Here is a 14,455-nt window from a genome sequence, read left to right as displayed (position 1 = left end):
CCGGCTTCTCCTAGATCCTGTCTGTTACTCATGTGCTCTTCATTCTCCACCCCGAGAGCATCGTATCTGTTATGTAGGGGCACTTTGGGGGGAGGGGGAAGGTTCTTCCTTCTGCCCGCAGCAGAGACAAGCGTCCAGTCTCCTTCATCTCGTGAGTTACTTGGGTCAGTGTCCTGGTTCCAGCTGGGACAGAGTTAACTTTCTTCCCAGTAGCTTGGCGGGGGTGTGCCGTGTTTTGGGTTTGGTACGAGAGGAGCGTTGATGGCCCATTGATGCTTTGGTTGTTGCTGGGTGGTGCTTGCTTTTCGGCTTCCCGTGCCCTGCCAGGTGCATGGGAAGCTGGGGGGGGAGCATAGCCGGGGTGGCTGACCCAGCTGGCCAACGGGGTATTCCATGCCATGTGACGTCATGCTCAGTACATAATTAGGAGACGTGGGCCGGGAAGGGGGTGCTTCTCGCACTGCAGGATGGGCGGGGCGTCAGTCAGCGGGTGGTGAGCAGTTGCTTTGTGCATCGCCTGCTTTGTATATTCTACTACTGTTGTTGTTATCATTGTTATTATTACTGCTCTACTTTGTTTTATTTCCATTGTGAAACTGGTTTTATCTCAACCCGCGAGTTTCCCTACTTGTGCCCTCCCGATTCTTTCCCCCATCCTACCGGAGGCGGGGGGTGAGTGAGCGGCTGCATGGTGGCTGGTTGCTGGCTGGGGTTCAACCACAACAGTCAGTCAGCTCAAGGTTGAGTTCCGGCTAACCTTCCCCTTGCGCAGCCCCAAGGCAGGGCTGTGGCTCAGCCTGGGACAGCGTGCAATACCACATATCGATCTCCCGCTCACGTTCCCAGAGACTGCTGCCTGTTGAGCTCCTCTTGGAACATAGCTACTTGTTTGAAGAGTTCTTCTGGCTGAGCACGCTTGCAGCTATGAGACCCACCGCTGCCTTCAGAGGCTCCATGGAACACTCAGAGGGACACCGCCCACGCTGGGCCCGCGTCGGAGCAGAGGGAACGGGCAGGGAAAAAGGAGCTGCGGAAGAGAACAGCGAGGAACAAGGAGTGCCAGAGAGAGACCACAGTGGCTCGGCCCCAAGCAGTAGTGCCACCGGCCCCTTGCAGGGGAACAGTGACCTGCAGCCATAACGAGGGGCCTGAAGACAGGGAAGGAGTTGGAGGGGTGCCCGCTACAACCTTCTTGTTCACCCCAATCAGGCGTCAGTGGTATTCACGAGCACCTGATCTATTTATTCTGTGATGACTATCTCACAAACAAGCTTTGTTATGTACATATTGTTAGAAAACAAACAGCAAAACTGTAATAAATAACAGAAACAGGAAAACGTGACTTCCTAGAATACACCTTGTTTCACTTTTCAATTGAGAAGGAAGAACTACAGTTTTATTTCCACTTTCGAGTTGCTGGTCCAAATCCACTCTTTTTGAATCAAAAATGTATGAAAAGAGACACCCTGCGGATGCAGATTAGGGATCACTATCAGCCTCTAAGAAGTGACAGGTCAGGGGGCAATGGTTTTGAACTAAAGGAGAGTGGATTTAGATTAGATACGAGGAAGAAATTCTTTACCATGAGGGTGGTGAGACATTGGCACAGGTTGCCCAAAGAAGTTGTGGATGCCCCATCCCTGGAAACGTTCAAGGTCAGGTTGGACAGGGCTCTGACAAATCTGATCTAGTTGAAGACGCCCCTGCCCATGGCAGGGAACAGGACGTATTTCTGCGGGTGGTGGGCAGGGTGCAAGAGGAAGCCCATCGACCACACAGCCAGGTTTCAGGCCTCCAGCCAAAGGGGGAGCGCCAGAGCTGGGGAGTCCTGCCTGTGGCAGGGGAAGCGCACAGCGGGACCGGAGGCTGCGGTCAGAGCCAGCGGCGAGTCGACTCCCCTGGAGAGCCCGGGTCACAGTGGGGGGCAGGACGCCCTGCCCCTCCCGGCCAGGGTGGCAGCTAACAGTAGGGCCCTTTGTGACCTAGCCTTGTGGCAGCTAGTAATGCCCAGCACTGGTGCGGCAGCCCCAGAGTGTCCAGCACTCTCTTGAAAAGCGACATGCACTGTGCGGCTCGAGCCCGAGCCCGAGCCCAAGCCCGAGCCCAAGCCCAACCCCAAGCCCGAGCCCAAGCCCAAGCCCAACCCCAAGCCCAACCCCAAGCCCAAGCCCAAGCCCAAGCCCGAGCCCGAGCCCAAGCCCGAGCCCGAGCCCAAGCCCGTGTGTGCAAAGTTTCCCTCCGACCCCTGGCACACAACAACCCCAGGGCCAAGGCGCTTCCCCGACGCTCCACCACCCGCACCAGGTGAGAACGCGGGGCTGGGGCTGGACCAGCGTCATGGGGACCCCAGGGAACCTGGGCCCAGCAGGGGGGCCCTTCCGGAAGGGGCTAGGGGCAGGAGAGCTGGCGCCAGGGCTGGGGTGGGCGGGTGGGGACTGCCCACTGGAAAACGGCATCCTGCAAGAGATCCCCCTTGTCGCTGTCCAGCTCCTCTGCTCCGCCACCCTCCCTGTTCCAGCCAGGCAGCACTGGGGTGGAGCCACTTGCCGTGGGTTGCCCCCTCCCCACCCCCACCCCTTTCCTCCGTCCCACAGTGATTTCCCCCACAGGAGCCTTGCACCCAGGGCGTTAAAGGATGAAAAGGCTGAGGTGGCCAGGGCGGCAGAGGATGAAAGTGCTGGGGTGGCCACTGAGGACCATCAGTGGTCAGAAAGCCCCGAGCAACATGAGCTGCACAGCAAGGATTTGGGCTCTGACAGCCCCGTCAGACACGCAGAGGAGGACGAAAGCACCAGCATCTCCTCCATCAGTGAGTATCGACAGGACCCCAGGGGACCACCTCCTGCCTCGGGGCACAGAGCAGGGCAGGGAGAGGCAGCTGGGCTGGCAGGAGGCAGCGGTGCTGCAGGGCTGGGACCTTTCCTGCCCTGCTGCCAGCGGCATCCCGGGGGAGACGGGGCATCAGCACCCTGGCCCAGGGCTTGCTGTGTGCAGGGCAGCCGGCGCAGGGCTGGAGAGAGGGTCCCTCTCTTCCCTGTACCTCCTGCCTCTGCCTGCAGCTCTCCCCACTCTTGTCCTTAATCAGGTGCAGCTTCCGCTGGCTTCATCTGCCAGCTGGAGGGCGAGGAGAAGAAAGCCTGTAACTGCTTCTTGGCCTTTCTCAACAGCACCAAAAGGGTAACTGCAGACTCTGGCAGCAAGGCTCTGCCTGCAGCTCCCAGCTGGGTGCTGCCGTGTCGGCTGCCTGTGCGCGGGCTCTTGGAGGGCTGCTGGCTGTGCAAAGCTGCTCCCCTCCCGGCCCCCCGCGCCATCACTGCAGCCCCTTGAGCCCCTGCTCCTGCTGGCCGTGCCTCTGCCCCCTCACCCTCCCTCTCTGTCTCTCTTCTCCCCAACTGTCAGGAAGAGGCCTCGAAGCTGAGGTTTCTGGCCTCCATCCGCGTGCTCTGCACAGCCTGGCTGCAGGGCAGGTACCTGCCTGATTTCAGCTCAGCATGGAAGCTGGTGGAGAAAATGGAGGTGAGGGGAACCCCAGTGGGGCTGAGGGAGGGGGGCAAAGCTGGCCGAGCACCGGCCCAGCAGTAAGGACAGCACTTGGGCGTCTGGTCACAGGGCGAGGGGGAGGGTGAGACGCGCCTGCATGGGAACAGCCCTGCCTGCCATGGGGCCACTGCAGAGCAAGGGGCCGCTCTGGGTGCCAGCGCTGGCCTGCAGGCAGTGGGGCTCTGCCTGCCCTGCAGACTGGTGCCAGGCACTGGCAGCTCCCGTGCCCCATCCCAGCCATGCTCTCCTCTCCAGGCACTACAGCAAAAGGAGTTCCCTGGCAGCACGGGCGCTGTGATGTGGCAGCAAGCTGTGCTTGCTATCGCTGCAATGAGGTACCTGCCCCAGACCCTGGCAGGGCCAGGGCCCCCCCCACGGCGTGGGCCTGATGGCACCAGGCATCTCCTATCCTGGCAGGACCCTGGCGGCCCTGTCTTCGGCCTCTGCTCTCCCTCGCGCCTGGCCAGATGGGAGGGCAGAGGGTGCTCCGGAGCTCCCCGATGCCTCTTGGCTTTTCCTCTGAGAGGCAGGAGATGGAAAGGGGTTCGGGCTCCACCAGCCAGGACTGCCCTCTGTCCCTGGCTGCTCAGCAGCACGGGGGAGGGAGGAGATGCCACCCCACCACCTCGTATGGGTACCACCGTGGGGACTGCCAGCCCTGATGTCTGCAGCCACCTTCCCAGACGTGGAAGCCCCGGCATCCAACCATCACCTTCTCTTCTTGCAGCGAAGACAGGGAAAGCCTTCTGGACCAGTACCTCTGCCCCTGCCTCCACAGCATCTTCTGTCTTGCTCCAGCACAGAAGATGGACTGCCAACACGCTTCACTCAATGCTCAAGTAAGAGCGGGCTGAGCTACGGAGAGCCTGCCAGTCAGTCCCTGGCACGTTTTCCTAGTTGGCTTTGGCTGCTGGAAGACGATAGGAGAAGAAGGAAGACCAGGGAGACCCTGAGGCCTCTCTCGGGCACCGGAGGGCAGCTGAGGCCCACCTCAGGTGGAAGGCATTCAAGCCAGCTTCCTGCAAGGAAGAAGGGCCAGGGCAAGCGTGCCACCTGCTGTATTCCCTTACAGATCGTGAACACTCTGGACAGTGTGCTGGAGGTACTGATGCAAGATGCTTCGCTGACAGTGGAGACAATCTTGCAGGTCAGGCATTTGCCAAGGGCAAGGTCTCTTCCTTGCCTTACTCTAAAGAGACGCAACCTTCTGGAGTGTGCAGGCCCCAGCCCAGAACCAAAGCAGTGGAAGGAGTCTGAGTATCCCTCCCAGGCCCCCTGTTCTGGCAGCTGGCACTGCTGAGCCACTGCCCTTGCCGCCTACCCCGTTCACGCTCTCCTCCCCGGATCGCAGCAGGGTGGAGATCTGCTGGGACGTGGCCATGGTGCAAGGGGAGTCCAGCCCTGAAGCTCTCTTCTTCTGGCCTCCCCACGGGCCATAGCCCAGCCTCCCCGGTGCAGGCCCCTGAAGGTTCCTGTCCTCCTGGAAAGGAGACGTGCGGCCATTTTTGGAGGAGCGCATGGAAAGGGGCAGAGGTGGCTGGGGGCACGAGATCCGGCCACCTCCCTGACTGCAGCAGGTCACCAACTGTCAGCAGCGGTCCCCAAGGTCGCGAGGCAGCTGGAGCCTGTTCCAGGCCTTCCTTCTGTCCAGGGGAAGCCTTGGTGGCACGCTGCGTAAACCCTGCCAAGCTCCGGGAGTCGCCGTCGTTTCCCAGGGCAGACCAGCAACTTCTCCCTTCTCAGGTCCTGCTGCCCTTCACAGCATCCCAGAACGTGGCTAGGCGCCGGATGGCTGTGGGGAGGATTGTCAGCCTGAGCCAGTTCTTGAGGCCCTCTTTGATGCTGGAGGTAAGGGGCCTGCGGTGCAGGCGACCTCTCGGCACCCCTCGCCCCTTCCTGGTGCCCCAGAGTAGCTGGTAGCTCCGGGCTCTGTGCGAGGGAAGCCTGGGCGCAGGGCAGGGGATTCAGCAAGGCTCGGCCCTGTGCCAGTGTCTTTGCCCCTCTCTCTGGGAGCTGCTCTCTCTTGTGCCTTTTCTCTCGGGAGCCAGCTCCATCCCAGCGCATGGGAGCGTTTTGCAGGCCCAGCTCTGGCAGCCCTCCCTCCCTCCCCTGGCTTGCTGCCCAGCCGCTTCAGTGTGGAGGCCCTGCAGGGCTCTCAGGCCCTTCCCCTCTCCCCACTGCCACTGCCCACTCCCAGCTGCTTCCCCGGCCCACTGGGCCCGGGGGTCCTGCTGCAGCCCCGCAGGCCCTCCCTTCCCATGCTGTGGAGAGCTGGGCAGGGCAGTGCCAGTCCCGCAGGTGGGGAAGGAGGGCTCCGTCAGCTCAATGTGGGTGTGGAGGACCAGCAGTCCCAGGGTCTCAATCCTCCTTCAGGCACGCCAGTCCCGCAGGCTCAGGGGGAGGGAAGGCAAAACCTTTCCAGGGCTCCCTTCCCAGGGAAGCAGCATGTTCTTCGTCCTGATGCGGCTGCCGCAGGCTGGGTCTCCACGGGCTGCAGCGCGGGGCAGAGCCCTCCACAGCTCTGGCTCACACAACACTCAGCCCAGGGCCCACTCTCAGGGCTTAGGGCTTTCATCCCATCTGCCGCAGCTTGGTCCTGCTACTGCTCCTTCCTCTCTCCCACAGGCCTTGTCCTTCAAAGACAAGCCTCTGCAGTTCCTGGGGCAGCTGATGGGGTGCCTCACCCTGGCCTGTGCCGAGCAAGACCAGGAGATCAGCTGCGGGGCTGCGAAGGCACTGCGTACCTTCCACAGGTTCATTCTGCTGCGACAGGGTAAGAGATGCTGGGGCGGGCAGGGGCCTTCCAGCCACAAGGGCCCAGGCGAGGCGCCGCGGCCCCCTTGGCCCCCCTCCTCTAGAGGAAGGAGCAGCAAACTCCTCCGAGGCTGGAGCAGGGAAGCAGCCGTGCCGCGCCAACCCCAGGGCACAGGCAGCCCGCCTTGGAGCGGCGGCTTGGGGCCCGTCCCGAGAACCCTTGGGCTGGAGCACCTGTGGCAGCAGCATCCCGGGGCTTCTCTCCTCCTCCCGAGCAGAAAGCCAGACCGAACTCTCCTGCCCTTCTGCAGCCTAAGACGCAGTTCCCCCTCCTGCCCCTGGAAATGGGCCCACTGCCACCCTGGCGTGTCTCCGGCTCCCCACAGAACGGAGAGCCAGGCACAGAGCTCTCCTTGATGCCCTCGCCTGCTGTCTCCAGCTCTCTGTTCCTGCTGCTCACTGTCCGTTTCCCCTCCTGCCCAGGCTGGAAAGCAGCATATGAGGATCCACGGCTACAAGTGGAGCGGGAAAGCGCTAACACATTGTGGCCCAAGGAGCCTGCTGATGACGTGACGGTAACGAGCTCCTGCTTTGCTGGGGGTCTTGGCCATGGGGCTGGCAGGAGACTCGGATGAACCCGTGCATCAGCCATCGGGCGGGATGGCACGGCCTCCTGCCAATCAGGCTGCGGGGTCCTACCACCGCTCTGGAGGGAGTAGCCAAAGGCTTTAACCCAGCGTCAGCGCAGCAGCTCCGGCCGTCCTAGCCACCAGCGAGCTCTGGTTGCTGGCAGAGCCCGCACACCATGACCCTGTCCCCCCGCTCCCCTCCTTCAGCCCACAGGGCAGCTCCCTCTCCACAGCCCCCAGGGCTGCAATCACCCCAGACCAGCCCCTGCATTTGTCTCCCTGGGCTGGGGGCCAGCGCTGCCCCAGGTTTCTCACTCCAGAGCCACCACTGCTCAGTTGTGCCCCGCCACCAGGGCACTCAGTGCAACACCTCTTCCCTCCCTCTCTCCCTCAGGTATTTGGGAGCTTCCTCCTCCCGCCTGAGAGGAGCGACCTCATCCTCACGGTCTTGAGGGGCATGGTGCACCCAAGGGTCTCTGACACCCAGCCGGTTGCCAGCATTCTGGAGATGGTCTTGAGAGACTCGTGCTCAGGGCTGACCAAGGTAGGCAGCGTGCAGCTGGACGGCCCTGGGCGCTTGCCTTCAGGAGCCGTTCCCCCTGCCCCAAGTCCAGGGCTTGGGAGCACCCAACGGGCGGCCTCTGAGGCCAGCAAAGAGCGACGGGAGGGAAGCAGTTCTTGGTGCCATCTGGGGCCATGGCTGTGCTCCACTCCACTCCACCGCATCCCCCTGCCTTCGCCAGGTGGACGAGGTTGTGCAGACCATCCATACGGAGCTGGCGCATGTCAGCCAGAAGCCGCTCCAGGACATCCTGAGGAGGACGCTTCTCCAGTTGGCCCACTTGTACCCTCAGGAGGTGACCACTGGCCTGCTGCAGGCTTCCCCGCTCTGTGACAGGTACGTGGCCCGTCAGCCTCGGGGCCAGCTCAGGAATTCTGGGGCCTGCCCAGGCAGAAGGGGTGGTGGCCGAGGTGGCCCCACTGACAGTGTGCTCTGGCTCTGCAGCACTGCCAGGGCCATGTGGAAGATGCTGGCCTCCGAGCCCTGCCTCGCGGATGATGTGCTGAAGAGGCTGCTGCTGATCCAGCAGAAAGGCACCAGGCAGCACCACTGCGAGGCAGAACTCGTCTGCTGCAATTTTGTGTCTGTGAGTGTCTGGATTAGGCCTGCTCTGCCCCGCCTGGGGCTGCGTGTCCCGCTCCTGCCCCTCCTCCCCTCTCCACCTGCCCCCAAACCCAGACCTCCCCAGGGGCGCCTGGACCAGGGGCCTCGGTGCCACAGCCAGGTAGGGCAGTGTGTGCTGCTCGGCCCTGCGGTGCACAGGCAGGCAGCCTGCCCCTGCCCCTGCTGCCCTCTGTGCTCTTCCTCCCTCCTCGCCTCCTCCTGCCTGCTCGGCAGCTGGGAAGCGCGGGGCAGGGCGGCTCCCTGGCCAGAGCAGGCTGCGGGGCCAGGCAGGGGGAGCCCAGGGCAGCCAGCAGGGCCCATGGGGCCAGCTGGGCTGTTCCCTCTGGACCACAAAGGTTCGTGTGCCCATGCTACAAACGGGAGCCGAGACCTGAGAGCCGCCACAGGCGGGCTCCCGGCCAGGCAGCCGGGCCGGGCTCTGCCCTGGCATCTCCCTTAGCTTAATGCAGCGCCTGAGCCCCCCCACCCCCAGCCCTGGGCAGCGCCGCAGGGACATCTCTGCAGTGAGAGCACTCCCTGGGTGTTTTCTGCAGCTAACCGGTGCCATGCACGAGATCTTCCTGGTGGCAAGCCGATGCTGCGTGACTTTGCTTTTCCACGAGCTCTTCATGGCGGTGATCCTCCAGATCTCCTTCAGCTTGAAGGACCTACAGCAGAACTGGTCCAGCTCTGGCAGTCAGAGCAGGGAGGCCGAGCATCATGCAGTCTGCTCCCTCAGGTGCTCTGTCCCTGCTCCCTGGTCTCTGCCCTGGGCCCAGAGCCGGAGCTGGGGCTCCACGTGTGACCGTGCTTTGCTCGGCATGCAGGAACGCGGTGAGCACCACGCAAGCTCTGTTCCATTGGCTCGGTGGTGACTCCCTGGTTGAAGACCTCAAGAGGCAGGGTGCCTGGCACATGCTCATGAGACCCAAGACCTGCCACACTGGTTTCAGCATGCTGGCTAGGTGAGAGCCTCATCAGTCATCCGTGTCTCCCCCGGCGTTTCTCCCCTGGAGAGGAAGGGCCCCCCACATGATCCCCTTCCTTGTGGGTGGTGGGGCGCAAGCAGCCAACACAAGGCGCAAATGCAGGCCTGGCCTGTGGGGTAATGGCTGGAGCTGGCAGCGCAGTCCCAGAGAGGTTTGCCTGCCCAGCTCGGTGCTGTCAATGCCTTCTTCCTCCGGGCAGGGCGCTGTGCCATGAAGCACCAGCCTACTCCACCGCCGTGTCTAAACAGGCGGTCACATGCCTCCTCCAGAGACAGGACTACCAGGACGTCGGTGCCATGGCTGTCTTTGTCGAGGTGGGCCTGGTGGCAAGCGCTGCCTCTCTGAGGACAGGCAGGGGGAAGCTAGGCTGCGTGCACGAGGCAGAGGGCAGAGGGGAGGCGGCGAGGGCCCTTTGCGGGCCGTGCTGCCTCCTGCCTGGGCTGTGACCGGCCCTGGTGCCTTGCCCCAAGCCGTCCAGGAGCTCTGCTGGCTGTGCTGGGCTCTCACTCTGCTCCTGGGTCTGTTTCAGCTCCTGGATTGCACCGACTTGGAGCATGTCACTGCCAGTGTCCTGCGCGTCCTCCAGTTCCACCTGTACAGCAAGAGCTTGGTGCTGCGCAGGATGGCAGTCAGAAGCTTCGTCAAGCTGTGTGGGAGACCCGAGAAGGTGAGCAGGGGCAGCTGGGCACAGTGAGGGCGTCCACCTGGGGCCGGGCTGCAGGCGGTGGTGCGCGCAGCGGCTTGCTCAGGCTTTGCCAGGAATCGGGAGCGGCGGGAATGGTACCCGCTGCTCCCACTGCCCTGTTCAGCGGCCCCTGAGCACTTCAGGCCAGGCCCTGGGCTGCACCACACGTGGAGAGATCTTTGCCCAACAGGCGCTGCACCCTCTACACGCAGAGTGGTTTTGCCGGTGCGGTCCTTGGTTGCATCACAAAATGAAATTGTGTGTTTCATGTAGGCAGCGACTCTGCAAAGCCTGCTGCCAGACATCATGGAGCGACTGCAGGATGATGACAGCGACGTCAGGATGGCGGCCCTGACTTTCCTCGGCAACATGCTCTGCCTGGCAGACAGGGAGACAGCTGTCCCCATTGCTCTGCAGCTGGTTGAGATGCTCCTGCCACTCTTTGAAGATGTAAGGCGGGCGGGAGAGCAGAGGCTTGATTAGCATGCCTGGGGGGCACGTGTGCATGGCCCGGGGGTGGTCCATCCCTCTCTGCACCTGCCCACTGGCCCGTGAGTTGTCTCCTCACTGCAGAGGGAGAGCCACAAGCATTCGTCTCCTCACTGTGGGCTTGGAGGAGCCAGGACTGAGGTCCTCCCCTCTTCCTTCTCTCCCCCTAGGAAGCCAGCTATGTGCGAGAGCACTCCGTCCTCCTCTGGAGAGATGCGATGGAGGTTGCAGTCAGCACCCACGAAAAGCTGATGAGGAAGGACGTGCAGACGAGCCTGGTGCCCCTGTTTTTCCACCTGCACGACAAGGACAACAGCGTGGCTCAGGTGGGGATTTCTAAGCCCTTTGAATGTGGCTCAATTGGGGCCCAACCTCTGGAGTCCCTGGGGAGGGCTCGGCGCCCCTCCCTGCCTGCAGCCGCAGAGCTGGCAGCAGCTGAGGTGGGCAGGGACATTTCTGACACCTGCCCTGCCTGATCCAGCAGAGCTCAGCAGCAGTGCGCAGCCACAAAAACCTAAGTGCTGGACCCCCCATGGGCTTCCCAGCAGCGCCTGCAGGTGTCTGAGGCCAGGGTTCGGACCCCCAACCATTGCCGCCCCCCTGCTCTGCCTAGGGACCCCAGGTCCTGTCCCCTGGGCGGCGGTGCCATCTCCCAGTCTCTGCTGCTCTGCAGGCCTCTCAAGAAGCCCTCCTTGGAGCTGCCAGGTTCCTGAAGCGGAGGCAGCTCAGGAGGCTGCTGGAGACAGCGCAGACATGGAGGGTCGGCGAGTGCCTGGTAAGGATGGCCCCAGAGCCCCACACCCAGCCTGGAGAAGCCCCCCTCCCGCAATGCCCAGCGCATGGGGCTAGCAGCTGTGCCCCCGCCCACTGCGGCAGCCCAGCGCTGCCCGCCTGCACCGCGCACAGGCTCCCTTTCCTCCCCCCGAGCGCAGGGGTGCCGACGGAGCCCCGTCCCAGCTGGGCCTTGGCAGCAGGGTGGCACCGCAGCACCCTGGGGAGCACCCCGCCCTCTGCTCCCTCCAAACCCTGGCACCAGCCAGCCGCTGGCTGGGCCTCTGGGCAGGGGAAGGCAGGGGAGGCCAGTCCTGGGTGTAGGGGGAGGGTCTGCGCCAACCCTGTCCCCTTGTGCTCTCTCCAGCTGACGGAGGACAGCAGCAGAGTGGAGGAGTACCTGCACCAGAGCCTGCCGTACCTGCAGAACCCACAGAAGCCCTTGCGTCGGGCAGCCGTCAGGTTCATTGGTGAGCCACAACCCCGCTGGGGGTCCCTCCCTGCCCCGCGGCAGCTTAGCCCCAGCCCCAGCTGCTGCCGAATCCACCGAGCGGCTGCAGAGCCCTGACTGCCCGATGCGGGGCCGGGCGCCCATGGGGCTCCTTGCCGCCCTCTCCCCCGTCTGCCCGTGCAGGAGGGGCTGGTGGGAGCCTTGTTGGGTCCCTCACAGCCTTCTTGGGCTTCACGCTCAGGGGACCGCCCTGGGCTCAGCCTTGCCCAAGGGGAGGAGGGCATGGGGCCAGGCCCACGGGGCCACTGAGGGGCAGCTGGGCTGCTGGGGTGGGCAGGCCAGAGGGATCTGTGACAGGCTGTGTGTGCCTAGGGCTCGCCGGGCGGCAGCTGAGGGATGGGCACCAGCAGCTCCAGGTCATCTACAATGGTGAGTGAGGGCAGTGGGGTGTCTGCGGGGGCTGGCAGGGAAGAGGAAAGACCCTCCCTGCCCCGGCCGGGGAGGGCTCTGCTCCCTGCGCGGGTGAGGGCGGTGTGGGCAGAGCAGAGATTTCAGGGGCATGTGGGGCATTGGTGGGCAGCACCTTCCGGCTGATGCCAGCACCCCTGCCTCCCTCCTGGCCGTGGGAAGAGCTGGCGGGGCGGGGGTGGCCCTGGCCGGAGTGGCTCCTGAGGTCCCCACAGATCCAGGCTCTGACTTCGGCTCTGTTCCTTTCTGTCCCAGCCCTTCAAGATACAGCAAATGACAGCAGTATCTCGGTCTCTTCCCTGGTGCGTCAAACCCTGCTGATCCTGGACACCGCAGTGAAAGAACCTCCCTCTGGATTCCGCCTGCAAGCGCTGTGCCACCGGCTCCGGAGGGCATGGAGGAGAAGGACCCCTGCCCCGGGAGACGGCTGGCTGTGCTGCTGGAGCCATGTGCAGAGCTGATCCCGGGGTGCTCTGCACACTGGCACCACCTGAGCAGCTGGACCTGCCCCTCTGCCAGCAGCCCGGGGCCGTGCAGGACACCCCACACCCCGCATCGTGGCCCCAAGGTGCCAGCTGCTCTGCTGGGCTGTGAAACTAAGGGGAGAGCTGAAAGAAAGCTTTTGCCTGCCCTGCCCTCTCCAGGGAGATCCCAGCCTGGACAGGTGCCCGCTTTCTGCAGCGCTCCCATTTCATGGGGAAGGGGACGGGTGGGCCATGGCCCACGGCTCCTGAAGACACGCTGGCCACGAAGCCCAAAGAAGCAGCCAAATGCTGTGGCAGGGCAGCAAGAGGAACACTTTGGATGGCGACCCAGGAAGGAAACGGGCATCCTGCAGGCCGGAAGCAGAGGCCTTAGCACAGCCGGCCTGCCTGCGTCTCCCAGCCATTGATAAAAAGACCGTGGAACTTCACATGCTCTTGGAGCTCTTCTTCGCCATCCCCCACTGCCCCGCTGCCCCCCAGACACCCGTAGGGTACCGAGTCTGCCAGGCCCCACACGAGGCCCTGTGGAGCCCTGCTGCCCCCAGGGGAACCCTGCCAGGCCCCCACGCACCTCTGCGGAGCAAAAGTGGTTTTAATATGATGTTGTAAAAGTGCGACGTTAAATAAAGTTCGATGGCAAGGTTCACTCTGTTAATTACTGCATGGAAAAAACATACGAAGGAAAATTGAGTTACGCTCCAGTTGGAAGGATTCACAGAGAGACCGGGGACACAAAAGGGTAAGGAGGACCCTCCCATTGAGTCACAGGGTTCAGAGTGGACCCACTTGCTTCCTAAACTCCTGATGGAGTCTAGATGCAGCTAAATCCAATCTTAGCCTCACACTTAGACAATGGTTTATGTCTTATGGAAGATATTCAAAGAGTAGGGAAGACCCCGCCGTTGAGTCACGAGGTTCAGAGTGGACCCTCTTGCTTTCTAAACTCCTGATGGAGTCTAGGTGCAGCTAGGTCCAAACCTCGGCTCAGACTTGGTTAACGGTTTATGTCTAAGGGATTATATATGCAAAATTTGTGTAATGTTTCATTAACATCAGTTCAGCGTGCAATCAAAGCTACCAAGACAAAATCAAAGTTACCATACCACGAAGCTATGCGTGGTATCGGTCGCTTACCAAAGATCTGCCGTTGGTAAAAGGTCTCTCTGCCTCGAGGAGCAACATTGAGAGGTGTCCCAGCTCAAGGGGAGACCACCGCCATGCAGTCAGGCTGCCTAGCAGGGAGAGCTCAAAGAAGGCTCACTTAGGCTGTCATATTTAAGGGATAAAGTGGTTGGCTCGTAGTCAAAATTACATGCGATGGAAAAGGTATGCGTGAGACTCCTTGTACCCACAACGTTCTTTGTTCCTTGATAAATGAGTCTTGGAAAAGCCACCCGCCATTCATGTGTTAAGCGCATGATCGGCAACCCAAGCTCATACGCAGCAATGCTGACTCTGTCACCCTGCTCCTTTGTGGGTTTTCAGAGAACAGATTGAAGCTGGAGGAGTTCACAGCCCGGCTACGGCTCTTCCGGAGCCTGCACCAAACCACCGCCAGTCTGGTTAAGGGCTCGAGTGCATCTGTCACTGCCGTGCTCAGCAATAAAAAGGGAGGGGAGGGGTTTTCGGGAGGTTAGCCAGCTTTCACTTGGCAACTGGTTGGGCATAGGTCTATCCATGGGTGGTAGGTGCTTGCCTCTTGCCTTCGCATTACTTGCTTTGGTTTGTTTTCTTTCTCTCTTCTTCCACTTCTCCTTTGCTTATGAAACAATTTTCATCTCGCCTCACCAGGTTGCTCACTTTTACTCTCCCTTTCCTCTTCCCCCAACCCAAGCGAGCGGCTGTGCGGAGCTTCGCAGCTGACCAGGGTTAACCCTCAGCACCCGGGTACGCTGCCTTCGGTCAGTCAATACCGGTAATGAGCTGCAGTCGCCTCTCCCGTTCAGTGTCTTTATTCTGTGATAGTCACGTAGGGAATGACTGAAAATAGAGGAGTGAAATGAATCCATGGTTTTTGTAACAGGTGACT

General features: G+C 62.0%; 1 protein-coding gene and 1 long non-coding RNA gene across 3 annotated transcripts; both read left to right on the top strand.

Moving 5' to 3' along the window:
- The first annotated feature begins 3,096 nt into the window (after positions 1-3,096).
- On the top strand, positions 3,097-3,867 carry LOC142075574 (uncharacterized). Its single transcript, XR_012670928.1, has 3 exons — positions 3,097-3,177; positions 3,400-3,516; positions 3,796-3,867. It is a non-coding gene; the product is annotated as an uncharacterized LOC142075574 (long non-coding RNA).
- A 3,364-nt stretch (positions 3,868-7,231) lies between these two features.
- LOC142075277 (maestro heat-like repeat-containing protein family member 7) lies at positions 7,232-13,070 on the top strand. 2 transcript variants are annotated; one of them, XM_075136439.1, is made up of 13 exons: positions 7,232-7,467; positions 7,667-7,821; positions 7,930-8,071; positions 8,643-8,827; positions 8,916-9,053; positions 9,277-9,391; positions 9,607-9,744; positions 10,036-10,212; positions 10,422-10,577; positions 10,925-11,026; positions 11,390-11,492; positions 11,846-11,902; positions 12,197-13,070. In XM_075136439.1, exons 1-13 carry the CDS (start codon positions 7,381-7,383, stop codon positions 12,400-12,402), a joined length of 1,761 nt encoding a protein of 586 aa, XP_074992540.1. In that variant the 5' UTR covers positions 7,232-7,380; the 3' UTR covers positions 12,403-13,070. The 2 variants fall into 2 exon arrangements, with proteins under 2 accessions (XP_074992540.1, XP_074992541.1); XM_075136440.1 differs by lacking the exon at positions 10,925-11,026.
- Positions 13,071-14,455: the final 1,385 nt, after the last annotated feature.

Source organism: Calonectris borealis, chromosome Z, assembly GCF_964195595.1.
Source record: "Calonectris borealis chromosome Z, bCalBor7.hap1.2, whole genome shotgun sequence".
Classification (NCBI taxonomy): Eukaryota; Metazoa; Chordata; class Aves; order Procellariiformes; family Procellariidae; genus Calonectris; species Calonectris borealis.
This window is presented reverse-complemented; position numbering and strand designations above follow the sequence as displayed.

Coding starts and splice junctions, on each gene's coding strand:
- LOC142075277 (XM_075136439.1), top strand. CDS start 7,381: ATGGTGCACCCAAGGGTCTCTGACACCCAGCCGGTTGCCAGCATTCTG. Junction 8,828..8,915: donor CATGCAGTCTGCTCCCTCAG/GTGCTCTGTCCC, acceptor CTCGGCATGCAG/GAACGCGGTGAGCACCACGC. Junction 11,493..11,845: donor GGCAGCCGTCAGGTTCATTG/GTGAGCCACAAC, acceptor GTGTGTGCCTAG/GGCTCGCCGGGCGGCAGCTG.